The sequence below is a fragment of the Elephas maximus genome, chromosome 3, assembly GCF_024166365.1.
Source record: "Elephas maximus indicus isolate mEleMax1 chromosome 3, mEleMax1 primary haplotype, whole genome shotgun sequence".
Lineage (NCBI taxonomy): Eukaryota > Metazoa > Chordata > Mammalia > Proboscidea > Elephantidae > Elephas > Elephas maximus.
In genome coordinates this window covers 77,470,509-77,490,786 of record NC_064821.1, presented here as the reverse complement: position 1 = coordinate 77,490,786, position 20,278 = coordinate 77,470,509, and the positions used below count along the sequence as shown (strand labels likewise).

The following is a 20,278-nucleotide window of genomic DNA, read 5'->3' as shown; positions in this document are numbered from 1 at the left end:
ACCAGGTGTGAACTTGGGTCATTCTGTATGTGATCTTCTACAATCTGGCCAACTCCAAACTGTCCCTGTTGAAAATGGAGCGTGACTGCTTTTGACAGGCTAAGCTGTGGCTCCCTCAGGCCCCTTGCCAGTCCCCCATCCCTCCCCACTTCTCCAAATACAGCAGGCTATTTGAGTGCTCACCTTAACTTTCAACAAAAGGAGAAATGAAAACCCAAACCTGGCCAAGTGACACTTTAAGAAAAGGTATTGGCTGGGATTCCTGGTAGGTTTCTTACTCCCAAACACCCAAAAGAACTGGATAAGGAAAGTCTCAAACCATATACCTAGTGGGGGTCCCTTGTTCAACTTCCTGCTCCCCTAGGTCAAAGCCACCAGAATCTGACCTGTTAGGGTTTCTGATTGGCAGCAATCAACCAGCTTCCAGTGCGAGCCCAGGGGGTCAAGGAAGGTACCAGGAGACACACAGACATGTACACACACAGGCTGTGTCACAAAGTTGAGCCTCTTCCAAGTTTCATTCTTGAAGACTTTAAGGAGGGATGGCTGGTGTTTCCTAAATGTTTAGGGCATCTTAGTTTCAGATGCCCACTTAACTGACTAGCTTTGATAAACTTGTCAGGTTTTAACTATGAAAACTACATTACCTTGTGCGTTTTTATATTCTGATTCTTAAATTTTTTTTTTAAGATTAAGGTTTAAATGTTTGCTGTTAGTAATTTCATTTCTAACCTGGTTTAGGAAGTGTAGTGTCACAGCAGATGGGGGAAAAATGCACTCGGGAATCCAAGAAAATGGGGCTTCTTTTTGAAAAGAAACAATACTGACTATATTGACACAACCTCAATAAAACCTGTTGTATAAAACAGCGCCGTGCTGCCATGGCTCCACGCAGGGGGCGCCCAAGCCTCTGGACTTCCTGGCGCCTGGGGAGTTCTCCAGGTCTTGCTGTAGCCCCTCTCAGGAGCGTGTGTTCCTCAGCAGCTCCCAACCTTGGGTTCTGTCACCACCACATCAGACGTGCTCTATGCTCCCAAGCTGCCAAGGCTCTGCACCAAATAAATGCTGAAAGGCACTTTAACAAACCGAAGGCAGGCCGCGGCAGGAGCTGGGGGAGACTGATCAATCTTCCCTGGGACATTCCTGCAAGCTCTCAGGGGTAGTGGAGCATGACCGCTGGCTCAGGATCCCAAGGCCAAGTTTCAACATGGGATACAAATTATGAATGAAATCATGACTCTGAGGGCAGAGCTACGCCAGGCCCAATGCTGAAGACAGGCCTGGGGGAGCTGTCCAGGGCCAAAAGCACCTGTTCCACAGCCTGCCCAGGGATACCTCTGGCTCTGAGGAGCTGGGGCAGCAGACCTGTGGTGCGCCCCAACCTGGCTGAAAGCAGGCCTGCAGGGCAGTCCTGAAGCCTCAGGCTAGCTGCAGAGCTGCCCAGCTTCTCTCTTCCATGGAGGCAGAGAAGAACGCTCGCAAAGTATCCTCACAGCTTGAGGGGATGCGTCCCCTCCCTTCCAATTTTCCTTTTCTCAAAATGGATGCTGTGCAAAACTTCCTTACGGGGCAAGGCCTTAACTGGAGCCCAAGATATAGAATGAGGCATACAGCATTCAGTCCACCCAAGGCATTCTGAGGGAATGTGCCCTCCCCACCCAAAAGGTGATGACAGAAGGCTCCTTCTGCCATCTTTTACAGGGTTCCCTTCCTGGCACAGCTGGGCCTGGGTCCTAATTGGGGAGCAGCCTATGATGATGCCCGTTCTGAGAGGAGGGAAATCTGGCCTGTTCCTATCCACTGTTCCAGCAAAGGACTTGGCCCAGCTTCCTGGGCCACTCTGAGTGCTCTCCAACTGGAAACACCACCAAATCATGCCTGCTCTGCCCTTCCTGGCCACGTAATGCCAAAAGCTGGAGAAACTCCTGGAGGAATCTGCCTTGACAACAGCAGCTCACTGTCTTGGGTTCGTAGCTCCTGGGGCAGCACAGCACAGACAGGGAGGTAGTAGCTTGAGGAGTCAGTCTTCACTGAGGAATCTATTCAGGGAGGGAGAAACATGGGCAACAGTGGTGGGATTTACCAAGAAGTGTTTATTGCTCAGTGACTTCCACTGGAAGCTGTTATTAAACCCACAAAGCCAAGGGCCAGGTGTGTACCTACATCAGCTAGATGCACGTACCTGTGTCCTTGGTCCATACAAATGTGCTGCCTCGGGGGTCCTGTCCAGTCAAAGACAGGCTTTCTGGCAAACTGTCTAGAACCCAATAGGGAGAAATGATGCTACCGCAGACCATTTTCACCTCCTTAAATTCCATATCCTAGATAAAAGGGAACGCTGGAAGTATTCCTCCAAAATAAAAACTGCCCTGGTTCCCCATGTCTTCTGGCTCAGGCACTGGGAAGAGCCCTTAGGCTCTGCAGCAAACCAGGAACGCAGCACCAGGGAGGCACCCCGCCCTCCTGCACTGTCCAACGGTGTCCAGAGACTCCAGGCCCAATGGTGCCCTCAGGAAGACTGAGGCAGGGGAGCCAAGCCGAGGAACCTCAAGGTTTCCAATTCAATCTGTAGTTGGTCCTGCTGACCATGGCAGAGCCGAGCAGCTATGGCCCTCACAGACTCTTCTGGAAGACCCGGTGCAGATTCTGGGCCAGGATGTCTGTCTCCTCATAGCCCTCACAGCTTTGCTGCCAGCTCTCTGACACCTGTTCCATCCCGTAGTAGGCGCCAGCAATGGCTCCAGCCATGGTGGCAATGGTGTCTGTGTCCCCACCAAGTGAGATGGAATAGATGAGAGTCCTTTGGAGGTTGTTGAAGGTAGAGGGTATCTCAGGGTCGGGCTCCATGCAGCGCAGGAAGCAGTAGATGGCAGTGGGCACAGATTCAAAGGCAGCAATGCCATTCCCTGTGGGAAGCCAGATTGTGGGGACTTGACTTACACCCTATGCCCCAGACTTCCTGCCACTTGCCCCAAGTTAAGACTTTCAGCTTCAAGCTGGGCTGTGATTAAGATCACAGGCTCTAGAGTTACAACTCCTTGGGTTCAAATCCTGACTCTACCACCTGGGCCGTGTGACTGGGAAAGTTACTTAAATCACCGAGATTCCTGTATCTTGGATTTGATTCCTCCTCAGGGTAGAGTGAGTAGTGAGTAAAGCTAGTAACTCTTGCAGGGCTGCTATCAGGATTCTGTGAGATCACAGATGTACAGCATTCTGCCGAGTGCCCAGCACACAGTGAAAGTGCTCAAATCACCAGTTACCAATACTAGCTATAAAAACTGGTGGCACATGCTGCCATGTCTGAAAGGCTAAAAATCAAGTAGCCCAGAGCAAGAAGGCACTGTGCTCACATCCCTGTAGACCATGGCTCTGTCATGTCAGCCCAGGGCAAAAACGTGATGGCTGGAGGGACTCCATGTTCCCTTCCCCTTCCTAAGCCCAAGTCTAACCCTGAGGATGGCAGGTGGGGAGCAAATTGATCAGGGTCTACCCACCGAGCTCAGCCACCACTTCCTCTCTTGTCACAGAGTCCTGCTCGAGAAGCTCTGCAATCTTCTTCAGTCGACTGGAGTAGGGACGTTCCTCCATGCCCAACCTGGGAGTGTGGGGACAGATGTCAGCAAGGTCAGAGCCAGCAGGGTGGAGATGCGGGGGAAGGAAGGGCTGTGTGTGAGGGTGAGGTGGATGCGGACAGGCTGCCCCCATCCCGGGCAGAAGGGTGGGCTGTCCTGACAGGGGAAGAAGCAAGAGAGGGCTAGGTGTGAGCAGGCTGGTATTCTCTGGGACCAAGAGCCTTGACAGCCAAGGCAGAGCAGCTTCTTCCCAGGGCTCCCTAGAATCTGCAACTGAAGAACAGGTTTCAGCCTTGTGGCAGTGCCACAGGCTTTCCTGCCACCACACGTGTGCACTCAAGTCTTCCAGCCCTGCCTCCACCAGTACTCACTCCCTGGCATCCGAGAGGGACTGGGCATCACTCTCCAACTCTTCCATGCGGCTCAGGAGCTGCTCCAGGAAGTGCTCACTGGACAGTTCACCCTGCAAAGCCAGGTGCACAGCCAGGGCCTGCAGGATGGCACCGTTGTAACCCAAGGAGGAGGCGTGTGTCAGCTGGGCTGAGAGCCGGGCAAACTAGGGAAAAGACGGTGGCGGCAAAACCCACTGTCACAGAACCTGTGCCTGCTGCAGAAAAGAGGGAGGGAGGGAGGGAGGGAGGGAGAGAGGGAGGGAGGGAGAGAGGGAGGGAGGGAGGGGCAGGCCCAGCCCTGAGTACCTTCTGCACGTCCTGGACACTGCTATAGGCCAAGGATATGCCAGCTACCCGCATGGCACCCCCGTTGCCGTAGGAGCCTTTCCCATTAAACTGGGCCCGGGCAGGCTCATAGACATCGTGGCACTTGGGGCTCAGGAGCTTTTTGAAGACAGTGATTACTCCAGCACCATATCCCCTGTCAGGGTCCTTCTTGTACTCCTGAGCAAACCTGGGGGAGAAAAGGGAAACGGAGTTGGGGTTTACTACATAGCTCTCAGGGTTGGAAGACAGGAGACTGGGCTGGTTTAGGAACAGAGGAAGCCTTGGGGTGCTTAGGACCCTGTACCAGCTGTGCTACCATGTCTGGCTTGGGAAGCATCAGCCCTAGAAAGTGTGCTGAGGGTGGGGATCCCACACGTGCATGGACATCAGTGCTCTGATCAAGGGGAGCAATGACTTTGACTTACCCCAGGGTCACCTGCCCTCACCTGTGAGCCATGTCCACCTCATCGAAGGCCTCCTTGGCCAGCAGGGACTGCACCAGGGCCCGGGCCATGGCTGTGTCATCTGTGTAGTATAATACTTCTGTGGGGAAAGGGTGGGGGTGTGTGAGAGTGAGCTGCAGGGCTGTGGGGGTGAAGGCTTGGGACCCCTGCTTATTCCTTTTAAAGTTACCACATCTAAAATGACCTTAAGTCAGCCTCTCACTCCCATTGTTTCTGGGGCTCTAGGCCTTTGAGTTTTCAGCAATTCCTTATTCTGAGTCAGTCTCCGCGTCCTGCTGATTTTGGAAGGAAAACCTCTCATCCCCTCTGGCTGCCATCACTGCAGCTCCAGCCTTAATACGGCCTGCTCGGGCTATGCCGACAGCCTCTCAACTCCCCTGCACATACCCCACCCTCCAACCCAACTTCCACGTTCAGCCAGAAAACTCTTCCTGAGGGTAGAATATCACTATCCATCTCACTCTCCTGCTCAAAATAGCTGGCTGTTGCCTTCAGGATGAGGTCTAAACTCACTGCCTTGACATTTGAAGCCCCACCCAGTCTAGCCCCTTCCTTCTTCCATTCCACTGCTGCCCCATCCCAAGAACCAATCTTGGAGCTTGGGTCAAATCCTTCCCAGCTGCCGCTGCTCTCCTCCCACCATCCTACCCCGTCTCCTTCCTCTGAGTGCCTGTGAACACTGATCTGGCACTCCTAACACAGCCAGCCCCACTGGTTATTTTGTGACTTCTCAGTCTAAACCCTTCTAGGGACAGGGATTTGGTCTTCTCTGAAGAGATGGTTACAATAAATGAAACAGATTCCCCAGTGAGCCCCCTTTCCCATTCCTCACATTCCCCATTCTGCCATCTCTCCATGTATCTCAAGCCCCTAACTTCACCCTCCCCTTCTCACTCTTAGGCAGTCTCCACCTCCTCCTTCCCTAGGAAGAGAGGCTACCAGGTATCTTAGCCACAGCGGCACTCTCTAGTCTTCCTTTCAGTCCAAGGTGAAGCCCACCCCTGCTCATTTCCCCGGGACCTTCTTCCTTCCACCTCTGCCCCATCTCTTCTCTATCCTCAACCTTTCCCTTTGCAGTGGAGTAGCACCCAGTCCCCCTTTGTTTGGCCACTGCACTCTGATTTTGGGCAATGAACCAATTATCTACTATTCTCAGTGGAGCTGATCCCCACCTTCAACCTGGCCAAATAGCACACCCATTCCCTAGTTCATGAATGAACATACGACCTAAGCCAAGCCAGTGAGACTTGATTTGGGATTTTTGTCAGGACTACTGCCAAGAGAAACTCTTCCTCTGCTGGTGTTGCTGAGGCAAGAGCTGCTGGGGGCCACCCCATGAGAAGTGTCTGCTGGTGAGTGCAGCCGACCCAAACAGATCTAAGCAATGGACAGGAGCTGAGTCTTGAGGACATGATTTGAGCCCCTGGGGTCAGCTCTGGTTGAAGCCAGACCTCGAGTCCCTGGGTGGTACAAACAGTTGATGCACTCAGCAAAATGAAAGGTTGGAAGTTTGAGTCCACCCAGAGGCACCTCAGAAGAAAGGCCTAGAAATCTAATTCTGAAAAATGAGCCATTGAAAATCCTATGGAGCACAGTTCTACTCTGACACACATGGGGTTGCCACAAGTCAGAGTCAACTCAAGGGCAACTGGTTTTGAAGCTGGACTTATCTCTGTTAGATCAGTCCATAAAAACCAAAAAAAAAAAAAAACAAACCCATTGCCGTCAAGTCAATTCTGACTCATAACGACCCTCTAGAACTGCCCCATAGTGTTTCCAAGGCGCGTCTGGTGGATTCGAACTGCCAACTTTTTGGTTAGCAGCCGTAGCTCTTTATCACTATGGTTTCCGTATGTTCCCTTTTTTTTGCCTAGGCCATTTTGAGTTGAGTTTTCTGTCACTTTCATCCAAAGGATCCTAAAATACCTCCCAACCTAAAACATGCTGTTTTCCTCATCTTAGCATTAAATCTAAAATCAAATTAAAAACTATCCCTCCACCCTATCTTCACCTCAACTACAGCTCATCTCTCCCCTTCCCTTCATACCATATTGTACTCTTTTTTCTCATTTTCCATTTCCTCTTTAGCCCACTGAAATCTGAAAATGCTTTTTCTAAATCTAGACTTCCCCCTACTGCATTTCTTTGTAGCATGCCACCAGTGACCAGTGTCTTCATCCTGAAATTCTTTTTTCTGACCTTCTTGATACCCCTCTCTTGATTCTCATCTCTCAAATCGTTTCTTTTCTTAGCTCCTATTACTCCTACTCTACTTCCCTCTTAACTATTGATGTTCTCCAGGGTACAGACTCTGGCCCCTTTATCTTACCATCCCACATGTTCTCCAATCAGAATCAGATCCTGTTTTACCTCACACATGACACTTGAGCTGAGAGTGGGGTGATGAGTTTACTATGCGAGGGGGAAGGATAAGGGAGACAGCTGTATAGGCAGAGGTACCGCACATCCAAAGGACTGGGACTAGAGGAAGCATGGTGCGAGGAGGAACTAACTGAAGGGCAGAAAGCAAGACCAAGGAAGGGTAGCGTAACATTCAATTGGAGACACAAAAGAGGGCCTGTTAAAGAATTTGGCTGTGTCTTAAGGATAATGGGAAATCGCTGCAGAATTCCATGCCGATAAAACGGTCAGCTTTATCTTTTGTAATGAGCATTCTCTGCCATGTGGAGAATGGACTGGTGGCGTAACGACTGTAGAGAACTGAGGTAAAATCTGCCCGGGGCGTGCAGTGTACATTGGACCACGCCCAATTCAGGGGAATGACACCCAGGTTTCCGGCTTGCACAATTGAGATGTTGTTGCCATTCCCCGAGCTGGGGAACGTTCGGGGGCAGGTTTCTGGAGGCACGTGTAAAAACGATTTAGACACCCTGAGTCCGAGGTGCCTGCGGGTCATCCAGGATTTGCCCGGTGCTGCTCTACAGGGTCGCTATGAGTCGGAATCGACTCGACGGCACTGGGTTTGGTTTGGTGGTTTGGCCCTCGCCAGCCTCATCTCATTCGCACCCTGGCGTCTCTCCCACTCCTTGGCTCGCCCGGCCCCGGTTCCGCCTGCCTCCCCGAGAGGGCTTCTCGGCCCCCCGTGGCCCCTGTGTCCCTCCGGGGCCCTGCCACCCAGCGGGCGGTGCTCGCCCCCTGTGCGCCCAGCCCGCCCACCTGTCCGCGCGCTGCCGGGAGTGCTGGGGTCCGGCTCCAGGCTCTGCACGTGACTCAAGACTGACGTCAGGCTGACGGGGTCGTGCGCCTCGTAGAAGGCGCCCACGCAGTCCCCGAGCAGCGCGCCAGCCAGGCAGCCTCGGAAGCGGGAGAGGGAGCGGGCTGCCCCAGCCGCCCCGCAGCCCGCGGCCGTCATCGCCACCGCCGCCGCCATCCGAGCGCGGGCCACTCACCACTTCCGGTGCCGTCGGCGTGCCCCCCATGGCGCCCCCACCCTCGGGCCCCACAGCGCCTCCCAGTGGCCTGGAGCCTCAGCGCCGCTCCCCCGCCCACAGCGCCGCCTAGCGGCCCGGAGTCGCGGCGCCGCGGAGCTCCAGCGTTTGTGTGTAACGTGGATCGGATCCGCAGCCACCCTCTGAGCTCTGGTTGCGAGATTTCTTTTCGGCCAGGCCTCGGCCTTTGGTCCCCATCTTCGCCGCCTGTAAACGGCGTTTCAGCGGGCCGGGACGGCCACTAAAGGGGTGGGCATGGCGTCCTGATTTTCCAAAGCCTCGCTATGTGTCCGGTGCACCCCTGACTCCCTAGCCCCACTCCGTCCCATGGCAGCCCTAGTCCCCGGCCCCTACTCAGGCCTTCCCCCCTCCACCCATACCCTCCCTTTGCGACCCTAGCCCCCACTGGGCCTACCGTAGGCATCAAAAGGGCTGGGAAGTTTGCAGCTTTGGCCAGTTGGGGCAGAGCTGGGGAGGAGTGCTGCTAGGACCCACGGGGTGCTGACCTAGCCCAGAAGGGGGTTCCCTGAGAGGAGGGGAAGGAGTTGGATTTGGAACATGGCGCTTGGGGAGTGATAGTCCCCATTTTTGCTCCTCCATATTTTTATACACAGGGGGACCAGGCACCCTCTCACTCCCTGCTGGCTACATGCTGAGTAGCAGGGAACAGTCTGGAGCATTTATTAATTTCAGTCTCTCTCCCCTCTCTCTTCCTTTCCCACCCAACCTCCCTCTCCCACTACCCCCTTGAGGCTAGGCCAGCTCCAGCTGGCGGCTTTTGAGTGGACTCAGGGTGCGGTTTGTGGTGCGGGTGAAGGTGTCCACCTCAGGCACAAACTTCTCAGCTGGCACTGTCAGCTTCCGACGGGTGTCCATGCACTTGGTGTCCAACAGCATGGAGTTGGCCTTGCAGGCGATGTCAGCCTGCAGCCGGGCCAGGTGCTTGTGTAGGGCATCTAGAGCATCCCTGGGGAGGAAGCATTCATAATTTACATAAAGCTGGGAGGTTTTGGCTGGAGCCACCAGGCTTCAGTCAGGGAGCTAAAACTCAAGGAAAACATCAAGCCATGAGTGGAAGGCGTCTCCCTGCCCCTCCCGCCCACTCCTCAAACCTACTGTGCTTGTGCCAGCTTCTGCTTCAGGGCACTGATGGTTGCCTCTAACTGGTGAACCTCGTCGGTGAGGCCATACTGTGCCTGGAGGCAGTGGGGCAGGTTGGGAGTTTAAAGTCCACCATAGGCCTGGGTGCTGCCCATCCCAGCACCCTTACCCCATCAAGAATATGTAGTAGAGGGTGATCCTGAGCAAAGCATAGCAAGGAGGCCAGTGCCCATTGGAATACCCTCTCACCTGATCTCGGCAGAGTTCCACGTTGGGCCGGTAGCTTCTGGACTCCAGCCGGGTATGTGACAGCTTCAAGCTCAGAAACTTTCTCCGCAGATCCTCCTCTAGGTGCCGGATGTCCTCCTGCAACTCGGCAATCTCCTCCAAGGTCTGCAGGGGACAGAGTGACTGGGTCTCCACCAGCCGAACCCACCATGGTGCACTGAATCCAGGGCTTCTTGGCAGGGTATCGGGTGCCCCATCCCACTGAAGGAACTCCAGACCCCGGGAGATTACACAAAAGCTCACATTCTTCTCTTGCCACCTGAGCTCACTGTACACTTTCTCCCTCTCCCGAAGTCGCTTCCTGAAGGCAAATTCTGTTGCAACCCTCTGGGCTTCAAGTTCATTATTGGTCTGAAGGACAGGAAATAGGGCAAGAGGAGAGTATAAGCTCATGGTCATCTGAGGATACTGTTCAAGTGAGGGGAAGTGGTGCCACATGGCCAACAGGGAACAAAGAATAAGGGCTTGAGTGCACACTTGGGCCATCCTGCCACCGTATTAGCTGTGGAGGAGTAGGGGTGGGTAATGGTCAGTCACCTCAGCAATAGTTAGGGCTATGGTCTCCCTCAGCTCTATGGCTGCTTTCATCTCAGCCTCTGCTCGATTCTTGCTGAATTGACTGAAGTCATCCCACTGCTGGAGTGTGGAGGAGCTGCAGGTGGCAAGGAATAATGGGGTCACAAGGGTATGGCCTGTGAGTGGGTGGTGGGAGGAGGAGAGACTGATGAAACATTCTTCTTACCCATTGGGGATGCGTGTAGGATTGACCTTCAGAGAGATGTTTGGAGAGTTGACGTTGAGAGAGAGGCAACCTCTGTCAATCTCCAGTGTCTCCATTTTGCCCCGATGATCACAGTTAAGCTGCTGTCGGACTTCCTGTAGGAGGCTGGGGAAGGGGCAGACATAATCAGAAACCATCCCCCAAGGCCCCAGGGTGCAGACCCTATTGTATTTAAGGGACACTGAGTGATGGAATCTGGGATGACCCTTCCTAGCAGAAGTCAGTGAAGCTGCTGCTTCGTTGGGACAAAGACCAACACAGCTGGATGAGCTTCCCATGACAAAATAATGACACCCAAGTGATTGCACATACCCACTGGCGTACAGTTATGTAGCTACATTCACGAAGGCGCACACACACACACAATAAAGTACTCAGGGGTGGTAGCAAATAGGCTTCATCTCACATACTGCTTCCAATCAGTTCATAATGGCTGCCTAGAGCAGGGTTGTGAGAAGTATTCTGAGACCATGTCCAGGTAGTGGAAACAATGCTATGATCAATTAGTGATGTCTGCCATGGGTGCAGGAAGGGCAAAAGCTAGGACAAGAGTCAGTTAATCATTCTCCACAATGTCTATGTTCCACATTCAAGACACATGTCCTCCAAGTGCATGCGAACATTTGAATGCCACATCTCTCCCTTACCAGAGCTGCTCGAATGCCTGGTCAATCTTCTGTTGCAAGGCCTTCTTGGTGGCATCAATGACCTCCACCTCTTTGTGCAGCTCATCTTCCACAGTGTCATTCACCACATCAATGTCTCGCCGACGGTCCCGCAGAGTAAGGCACTCAATTGCCACATCCAGAGGCAGGTTCTTGGCCTGCAGGTTTTGCTCTGCTGACTCCTTCATCTAGAAAAAAGAGGGTACAGGGAAACTGGTGGAGCCATGCATTGGAAAGTAGCCCCCATCTCCACTTTAGCAGAGGGGCCAGTGAGTGACTCAGATGGACATGCCACCAATTACGACCATCAAGAGTTCTTTGACCCAGAAGGGGTAAGTGAGTGGGGGTCCTCGAAGCGATGTCTCCTGGCACCCAGCCCTGGCTCCCTGCCTGTGTCAGGGCATCGATCTCAGCATCTAAATCTGTTAGACACTTGTCCAGCATCTCCTTCCACCGGTTGACAGTATCAATCCTCTCTGCCAGTCGAGTCCTATTGTCATGTTCATCCCAAATGGTCTGGAAGAGACAGAGTCAGATAAGGAGGGTGTCAGTTACTGGGGGCAATCCCTCAGCCCACCCAACTAGGCCCCAGCCCCCAACCTGGTTGTTGGTCTCGTTGCGGAGGACACGGGCCTCCTGGCGGATCTGATGGGAAGCATCTCGCTGCCTCTCAGCATTGGTGGACAACAGGTAGCTATTGGTGTACCAGTCAGACAGCTGGAAGCGCTGACTCGGCTTGACACTAACTGTGGTCATGGTGCAGGGGCCAGAAGGGTCAGAAACCCCTAGGCCTGTTTCAAGACACCCACTTTCTGCTGGAGAGAGGAAAAACAAGGCTTCAGCAGACCATTCAGGAGATCCTTTTATAGATAAAATATCCCCCTCTAACGGAAGTGCTCTTGTCCATTTTTCTCGAAAACCACCTTCCTGCAGGAAACCTTGGGAACAGCCCTTGCTTTACTCAGCTTTGGGTGAGGCATTAGCTAGGTTTCCTTTCACCCATCCACTCACAGACACAAACCCCAGGACCCTGCAGATCTTGGAATAGATGAAAAGGGATAATGGAGTCTGGCGGGGGGTGGGGATGGGGTGGGGGGTGTCTAGTGCCTGGTAGGGTGAGTTACTTTTAGGCTAGGTTGGCAGGAAAAAGGGCCCTTAATTCAGTTCCCACCCCTACTGCCAGCAACCAAGTCTTGCTGAGCTTCTCCCCCTACTCCCCCAGCTCTGGGCAGAACCTGTGGGGATCTAAGAAGAGAAGGAACCCTATTCTCCACTCAGGCAAAGGACAGACTAGTTTTGCAGGGTGGATAAGATCTGGCACCGGGGACGGGGTACCGCTGCCCCCCTCCCCATCTGTCCATCACACTACCTCCGCCCTCTCTTGGGGAAGGAGGAGCAGGTGTGTGAGGGGCCCTCCAGTGGGAGGAGCCCAGCCTAACGCGCTCCTCCCAGGATGATCGTTTTTGGTTTGAATGAACACCCCACCCAGGCTCAGAAAAAGGCGGGGGGAGGGAGGGACGGGTGGAGGGAGGGAGGGAGCTCGTCCTCAGTGTGAGCCCCCCGCCACCCCCGCTCCCCTGGTCCTCTTACCTCCTTTCCCAGCTCGCACTTCGGCCTCCCCTGGCTGGGCTCCTCTGTTGTTAAGCACCTCTGGTTGCTAGGCGACCGCCCCTCTCCCCGAGCGGGAACCGGCGTCCGCGGCCTGTGGCCGGGCCGCGGCGGGGCGGGGCCGGGGCGGGGCGGCGAAGGAAGGCTTTCGGGGCCGGAACGTGGCGGCGGCCGCGCGGCTGCGGAGAGAGCGGGAGTGGGTGGGGGCTGGGGCTGCAGGAGCGGGAGTGAGGAGTAAGGAGGAAGGGTAGCGCACTGATTTTATTTAACCATTAAACATTTTTACTTTGGCGAAAAGTCATGCCTCGACCTGATAAAATACCAGAAGCACATAGAAAAAATCAAAATTTCCCGCTACGGCTTGGCTCCCCAGCTGGTATCCTTCAAGAAATGTATATGTGTTTAATATTATTTACACATACTCCTTTGACCCTGTACTTGACAATTCAATCCATCTGCTTGAAAACACAGAAGGAACGATAATTGTGTTTGTAGAGGGTACAAGCCTGGGGAACGTCACTGGGGTATTAGAAGGGTTGCTCAAAATTCACCTATTTCTTTGGAAAAAAAGAAAATTCAACCGTGCCTTATCGCCCAATACACTGTGCTACCAAAACCAAACCCGTTGCCGTCCAGTCCATTCCGACTCATAGCGACCCTATAGTTCTAGGTATTGGAAATATGTTAACATTTAATTTTCATAGCTAATAGGCGAGGAAGGCATTATCCTTATTTTTCAGATAACAAAAGGGTACACTGCTAAAACACGGGGATAGAAACCCAGGTGTGTATGATCCCCACGTCCTCATTCTCTCAAGTCACACCCCACACTGCCTCCAGTGGTGGCGCTGGACGTAGAGCGGAAGGCAGGATGACACTCCCAACGCGCGGGCCTGGCCCGGTTCTGAGAGATTTGCACAACTATTCCATGAGGTGGGTTCTATTAGCTATTCTCGTTTTACAGGTGAGGAAACTGAGGCACAGATCAGTGAGGGACGTGCCCAGGGTCACATAACTAACAAGTGGTAAAGCGTGAATCCAAACTCAAGGCAGTCTGGCTCCAGAGGCCAAACTTAGGTTTGATGGATGAGAGAAAAAGAGGAGTCCAAAAAGAGTCCCTCAGTTTTAAAACCCCAGGGATTGGTAGGATGGTATGATCCTTAACAGAGGGAAGAAAGGAACAGAACCAAAGGCTTGGTGGGGAAGAGGAGGATGAGTTTGACAGCTTTTGAGACATTTGAGGTGCTTGTGGTAGGTCCAGGTGGTGCACAGCAGGCAGAAATGCTAGCCTAGAGCTCAGCCAAAAGACGGAAGCTAGAACAATATTTCTCAAACATCCTTGATCCCAGAACATTTTCTTCCCATGAAATATTTTATAAACTCTAAATATGGTTTAGTCCCTAGGTAGCACAAACAGTTATGTGTTTGGTAGTTCAAATCCATCCAATGGCAGCTGGGAAGAAAGCCCTCGCACTCTTACTTTCAGCCACTGAAAACCCTATTGAGCACAGTTCTATTCCGACACACATGGGGTCACTATGAGTCAGAATTGGCTCCATGGCAACTGGTTTGATCTGGTATTTTTGAATATATGTTTGGTACACGAGACATAACCACAAGAGGTTGTGATATAGCTGCTAATATCATGTTTACCGGGATTCAAGAAGACAGATAAAAAGGTCTTGAATCAATTAATTGCTGTAAGAAATTATCACATTTTGGTTTATATGCTTAAAACAAATTTTATAACAGAAAGACGTAAAAAAATATGGCAGTGCTGTGGTGGCTTTGGCATATACCTCTGACTGTGGTGGTGGCCCTGCTGCTCATGGCTCACGGGGCTCCCTCAGATCCTGCCCAAGGGAAGAAGGTGTTAGCAGAAAAGGTCAGCCAGCTGATGGATTGGACCAAGAAAAACAGAGTGATAAGAATGAATGACACCATGTTCTATCATTTTGTACTAGAACCACCAAGAAACTACTCTATGATTGTGATGTTTACTGCTCTCCACGAGTTAAGACAGTGTGTGATGTGCAAACATGCTGCTGAAGAATTTCATATCTTGGCAAATTCCTGGCAACATTCCAGTAAATTCACCAACAGGATATTTTTTGCTATGGTGGATTATGATCAAAGCCCTGAAGTCTTTCGAACGATCCAAGTGGTGTCAGTTCCAAATTTCCTCCACTTTTCTGCGAAAAGGGAATTTACATCAGATGATATTTATCATTTGGAAGGAAGGGGTATCATAGCTGAGCAAATGGCTAAGTGGGTAGGTGAGAGAACAAACGTCAACATCAGAATCAGCCAGCCTACAAATGATGGTGGTCTCTTCACGTTGGGGACGATTTTGGCGCTCACTGGCGGACTGGTGTCTTTACTGAAGAGCGAGTTTATTTTTAACAAAACTTTGTGGGCAGTATTAGGTTTGTCTTTTGTAACTGTGATGACATCTGGTCAAATGTGGGCTCATATAAAAGGAGCATCATTTGCTCAAAGGGACCCTCGCACGGGACATATGCATTATATCCACAGGGCGAGTTACTCTCAGTTTGTAGCAGAGACATGTATCATTGCCCTGTTTAATATGTGCGTTTTCCTGGGAATGGTGCTGTTAGATAAAGCTGCCACATCTAGAATGAACGTTGTAAAGAGGAAGATGGTGTGTCTGATTGGTATCTGTCTAGTTGTAATATTCTTCAGCTGGCTGCTCTCTCTGCTTCGATTTAAACTACGTGGGTATCCATACAGGTTTCTGATGGATTAAAAAGGGTCCTAGAGATACAAACGCTGAAGAAATTTGGAACAACAACAAGTGTGCACAGAAACAGAAAAATGTGAACTCCACTTTTTAAATGAATTTTTAACCAAAGGAGACATCAAGTGCCTTGATAATAAGAAGCCATTTCCACTCAAACTCTGTGCAGTGTATGGTATGGATCTCTTCTGTTCTTCTCAATTTTCTCTTTTCAGTAAATTACCTAGCCTGTGAATTCTAACTACTAAAATCCTTAGAGAGTATAATTTTTATCTAATTTAGAGTACCAACGCCTGGAAGCAAATATAGTACTACTTAGTACTACTCCTAGCTAGTCTTTCCTACTGAATTACACAACTAGGCTTCTTGATAGTTGTAGGTATTGTAAACTAAACATCAGATTACGATTTCTCCACCATTGTTAACTACCTTTTCTCTGGAAGGATTTCAGATAAACTCCCTTTCCTTATTTTTCTTGCATTTCAGGTGACCCATAGCTAACAAAATAGTATTTCCTATTTCTATGTTGACTTGAGTTTGCTTTCCATTTAGGGGAATCTAAGAGAAAAATAGGTATAAAGAGAGTTTTCTGTTTAGGAGCATGCTAAAATGTCAAGTTATTTCCAAAATGCAAAAATGCATAACCAAACATCCTAAAAACCTTTCTTCCCCCTTCAGTGGAAAGCAAGGTACAAATTTAAAGCCTTTTTTTTTTTTTTTGCCTTTATCTTCCCTCTATCATCTGAAGATCATCAAAGTCAAGTCCTAAACAGCCTACTAATGTGGTTCTAAGAGCAAAGATTTAAATCGAGGTTTACTATTGAACCAAACTCTACCTTTCTCTCTGGTAAATTGCTATTTTGGGAATACAAGAAGAACTATGATTGTGAAAATGTTTTTCAAACAACAGTAATTTAGTGTCACAGCAATTTAGTTTAATTTCTGTCTTAAATTGGGACTGGTTTTAGCTATTTATGATCAAGTAACCCTCCTCCAAGGTATAGTGGAAGGTACTGAGTTTTATATGAGTTGTTTGCCAAGGGAGTTAGCTGTAATTGCCCAAATTATAATTTTTTTTTAATTGGAGGGGAGGTAGGAATAGTTGACCCTTCTCGTTTTAGACAATTTTTTATTCATTATTCCAGAGGAATTCAACTCTGGATTTTTTTCCTAGCTTACTTCTCTGTTGGTCTTGCACTTGATCAGGCTAAATAAATGGATGTTGATATCCTGAAGGTTGAAAAAGGCTAACTGGTTTTGCATAGCACAGTAAAAAAAAAAATGTTGCTATCAAGTTGATTCTGACTCATGGCAACCCTCTGTGTGTCAGAGTAAAAGTGTGCTCCACAGGGTTTTCAGTGGCTGATTTTTCAGAAGTAGATCCCCAAACCTTTCTTCCGTGGTGCCTCTGGGTGGACTCGACCTCTAACCTTTCTGTTAGCAGCCCAGTGTGTTAACCATTTAGCACATTACCCCCACTGCCGTTGATTCCGACTCATAGCGACCCTATAGGACAAAGTAGAACTGCCCCATAGGGTTTCCAAGGCTGTAAATCTTTACGGACGCAGATTGCCACATCTTTCTCCAGCAGAGTGGCTGAAGGTTCCAACTGCTGACTTTTTGGTTAGCAGCCAAGTGCTTTAACTTCTGCGCCACCAGGGCTCCTTCATTATTAGCACATTAGTAGAGAGAAGTAACTGCTGCTTCAACTAGCACAGCTGCAGGTGATAGATAATTTCTCACCCCAACATGATTTGCCCTACTTATCTTCAAAGTCCACTCTTTCTCAGCTAAAATGAATGAAAGTAGCTTTGCTGCATCAAAGCAAAGTGTTAAACTTTTGTGCAGATTTTCAAATTAACATCTAAAAGGCGTGAAGTAGACAAAAGTCAAACTTATTAAGTGACATGTCTCTCACATCTCTTAGTATATTTAAAAAAATACTATTGCAGGAGATAACACAGATCTAAAATCTTTCTAAAAGTACAAAAATAAATTAGAAAAATTAAACTCGCAAAACAAAATACATAAAAAGATGGCTAAGCAACCTTAATTTTTGGATAAATACAAGCCAAAACCATCTGAATGAGGATGCTACTGAAATCCTGTCTGGTGCAGCATCAAAACTTTCTTACGTTGTTTTGTTTCAAGCAACTGAATGTACAAATTCCATTTAGCAAGACATGTTATATAGCAAAGAGTAATACTGTACATTTAGTGGTTTCAGGTACATTTGAATTGGCCTATTTCTAAAACCATTCAGCAAAACGTTCATTAAAGTTTTGTTTCAGCTGAGAATCAGATGAATACTAGGCTTAATAATCTGGAGCCACTAATGCATGTCTGTATAAATAAATTTTGAACCCAAGCATTATCATCAATAGAGGAAAATATTTTAAGAGAGAAAAGTACAAGGAAAGCAGTACTCTATAATGGCATCCCAGAGATCTTTTTAGACTGTAGAAATTATAGAAGTAGCAAAAGTAACGTAACATAGGAAAGCAATCTGAATCTTCTACGGATAAAGCTTTAAATTCCAGTTTTCTTAAAACAGCATTGTACCAAATACTGTAAAAATAATTATGTCCTATTCTAGCACTGACAGATCAATCTAACTAGTCTCCTAAAGGCATTCGCAAGGTATGCAAGTCTCAGGAACCCAGAGCAATTTGTTAAATGGGCAGACAACTGAAACCTGAAGACTTACACTGCAAGATGGGCCCACAAGAAAACAACCAGCATAAACACCTTGGGGTGTTGCCTTTAGATGGCCACCTCACTTCTGCCTGCTTAAGTCTAGTGTTCTGAGCACCTTTGTCTCTGAACAAACAAACGTTCAAGCAGTTGAACTGTAATATAATCGGTGGTTCGTTCTCTCCAAGGCTAGTAAATTTTATTAATCAGGGCAATAGGCTGATTTCAGTCTGTGTATATAACCATGGAGCAGTGGTTAAGAGGTACGGCTGCTAACCAGGTCAGCAGTTTGAATCCAATAGCTGCTCCCTGAAAACTGTGTGGGGCAGTTCTACTCTGACTATAGGGTCACTATGAGTTGGAATTGGCTCAAGGGCAATGGATTTTGTTTTTTTGGTTTTTCTATAACCATGATCCTTTTCTGGTGCTACCCTTATCTACACTACAGCCCCTATGATTTTTCTGAGCACAGCCTTAGTATCACTGTAACACACATTTCCTCCAGTTAACTGTATGAATTTGGGTAAAATTATCAATGCTTCTTGAATTTTTCTATACCAGTGTAGTTATTTGGTAAAGACTAACATAAGAGTGGGAAACCCTGGTGGTGTAGTGGTTACGTGCTACGGCTGCTGACCAAAGGGTCGGCAGTTCGAATCCGCCAGGCTCTCCTTGTAAACTCTATGGGGCAGTTCTACCCTGTCCTATAGGGTCCGACTATGAGTTGGAATCAACTCGACGGCCCTGGGTTTGGTTTTTTTTTTGGTAATGTTAAGAGTGATCCTCTTTAGGTTTATCAAATGTATCAATTGACACACATGGTTTAAAAAAAAATACCTACTACCAACATTTGTCAGAAAGCTACCTAGTGCTTCCCTAGTATCAGCAACAAGATCCATCAGGAACACCAACTGTACTTTCGGGGCTGTACAGAGTCTGGGGACACATAGCTGGGAGAAGACTTGGGATGGGGAATGTGTAACAGCAAGAAGGGATGAGATTTAATTCTCTGATATACTGGAGAACATAGGTGTGGTAAATGGAAATTACAAAAGGACATGTTTTTAACAGACTGAATTGCTTTAAAGGAGTGAATAATCCCCAGGCAAAGAGCAGGTCCTCAAAGGGATTCTTGCATCCCTCACCTCACCACCAGGGTTCGAGTCCAGCGGTGGCAAACAAAAAATGAGTGGGCAGAGCAGGCAAAGAGGGGTGGGAGCTGTGGAGAAACTCCTTCCCACCAAAGGGGGCAGCCACCACTGAGCTTCCTCTGATGGCAGCTGTGAAGGAACACTGGTCCTGAGTTGTCAGATTTTTTTTTTTTTTAACTTCTATTGTGCTTTAAGTGAAAGTTTACAAATCAAGTCAGTCTCTCACACAAAAACCCATATACACCTTGCTACATACTCCCAATTGCTCTCCCCCTAATGAGACAGCCTGCTCTCTCCCTCCACTCTCTTTTTATGTCCATTCCACCAGCTTCTAACCCCCTCCACCCTCTCATCTCCCCTCCAGGCAGGAGATGCCAACAGTCTCAAGTGTCTACCTGATCCAAGAACCTCACTCCTCACCAGTATCCCTCTCCATCCCATTGTCCAGTCCAATCCCTGTCTGAAGAGTCCGCTTTGGGAGTGATTCCTGTCCTGGGCCAACGGAAGGTCTGGGGGCCAGATCTCATTTTTTTTAAGAGCAGACATCTGGATTTTTATGTGAGACCTTCTGAGGTTTTAAATGTTGGCAACTAATAAAAATACTTTAAACAACAGTTATTCTCAGGCGAAACTGGCCTGCCAATTTGAGATCTCTGCTTTTAGTCCAATAACTTGAACTGTATAACGAAGGGAAGTGATATATCTAAAGTTATAGTTAGGATAGTTGAGAGCTGGTTTTCAAAATCTTATTAGTCCAGTGTTTTCTTGGAGATCACACCTGGGTTGTGTTTTCACTTTTGAGCCTGGGAAGATCCTGCCAGTTCATTTGTTTTTTCCTCACCCGTTCTTAAATTATTTTACCTGCTGGTAGTTTGTAGACAGTGCAGGACCAGGTAACATTTCGCTCTGCACATGGGCTGCCACGAGTCAGAGCCAATTCCATGGCAATTAACAACAGAGTTTGTAAACCTGCCTTCTTGCCTCCTCCACCCAATGTCTTTTTTTTTTTTTTTGAACATTTTATT

The 20,278-nt window shown here is 49.2% G+C and overlaps 3 protein-coding genes across 6 annotated transcripts; 1 reads left to right on the top strand and 2 right to left on the bottom strand.

Annotated features, from left to right (window-relative positions):
* Positions 1–705: 705 nt before the first annotated feature.
* ADPRS (ADP-ribosylserine hydrolase) lies at positions 706–8,184 on the bottom strand. 2 transcript variants are annotated; one of them, XR_007516591.1, is made up of 7 exons: positions 7,936–8,184; positions 4,741–4,837; positions 4,274–4,481; positions 3,947–4,131; positions 3,498–3,598; positions 2,183–2,906; positions 706–2,039 (listed from the first exon to the last, which is right to left on the bottom strand). XR_007516591.1 is itself a non-coding variant. In XM_049878753.1 (6 exons), exons 1-6 carry the CDS (start codon positions 8,147–8,149, stop codon positions 2,614–2,616), a joined length of 1,098 nt encoding a protein of 365 aa, XP_049734710.1. In that variant the 5' UTR covers positions 8,150–8,184; the 3' UTR covers positions 2,074–2,613. The 2 variants fall into 2 exon arrangements, 1 of the variants encoding a protein (XP_049734710.1); XM_049878753.1 differs by lacking the exon at positions 706–2,039 and having other exon boundaries at positions 2,074–2,906.
* Positions 8,185–8,875: 691 nt separating this feature from the next.
* Positions 8,876–12,759, bottom strand: TEKT2 (tektin 2). Of its 3 annotated transcripts, none has more exons than XM_049875933.1 (10): positions 12,633–12,759; positions 11,643–11,857; positions 11,433–11,558; positions 11,025–11,230; positions 10,339–10,482; positions 10,134–10,248; positions 9,840–9,947; positions 9,558–9,701; positions 9,324–9,403; positions 8,876–9,174 (listed from the first exon to the last, which is right to left on the bottom strand). In XM_049875933.1, exons 2-10 carry the CDS (start codon positions 11,796–11,798, stop codon positions 8,961–8,963), a joined length of 1,293 nt encoding a protein of 430 aa, XP_049731890.1. In that variant the 5' UTR covers positions 11,799–11,857; positions 12,633–12,759; the 3' UTR covers positions 8,876–8,960. The 3 variants fall into 3 exon arrangements, with proteins under 3 accessions (XP_049731890.1, XP_049731891.1, XP_049731892.1); XM_049875934.1 differs by having other exon boundaries at positions 11,643–11,854; XM_049875935.1 differs by lacking the exon at positions 9,324–9,403 and having other exon boundaries at positions 9,024–9,174.
* A 1,659-nt stretch (positions 12,760–14,418) lies between these two features.
* Positions 14,419–15,417, top strand: LOC126071301 (magnesium transporter protein 1-like). Its single transcript, XM_049875530.1, has one exon. The coding sequence runs from the start codon at positions 14,419–14,421 to the stop codon at positions 15,415–15,417; it is 999 nt and encodes a 332-aa protein (XP_049731487.1).
* The last annotated feature ends 4,861 nt before the right edge of the window (positions 15,418–20,278 follow it).

Coding starts and splice junctions, on each gene's coding strand:
- ADPRS (XM_049878753.1), bottom strand. CDS start 8,149: ATGGCGGCGGCGGTGGCGATGACGGCCGCGGGCTGCGGGGCGGCTGGG. Junction 3,599..3,946: donor TCCCTCTCGGATGCCAGGGA/GTGAGTACTGGT, acceptor CCACACTCCCAG/GTTGGGCATGGAGGAACGTC. Junction 2,907..3,497: donor GGAAGTGGTGGCTGAGCTCG/GTGGGTAGACCC, acceptor GGCTTCCCACAG/GGAATGGCATTGCTGCCTTT.
- TEKT2 (XM_049875933.1), bottom strand. CDS start 11,798: ATGACCACAGTTAGTGTCAAGCCGAGTCAGCGCTTCCAGCTGTCTGAC. Junction 10,483..11,024: donor CAGGCATTCGAGCAGCTCTG/GTAAGGGAGAGA, acceptor CCCCTTCCCCAG/CCTCCTACAGGAAGTCCGAC. Junction 9,404..9,557: donor TGGAACTCTGCCGAGATCAG/GTGAGAGGGTAT, acceptor CACTGCCTCCAG/GCACAGTATGGCCTCACCGA.
- LOC126071301 (XM_049875530.1), top strand. CDS start 14,419: ATGGCAGTGCTGTGGTGGCTTTGGCATATACCTCTGACTGTGGTGGTG.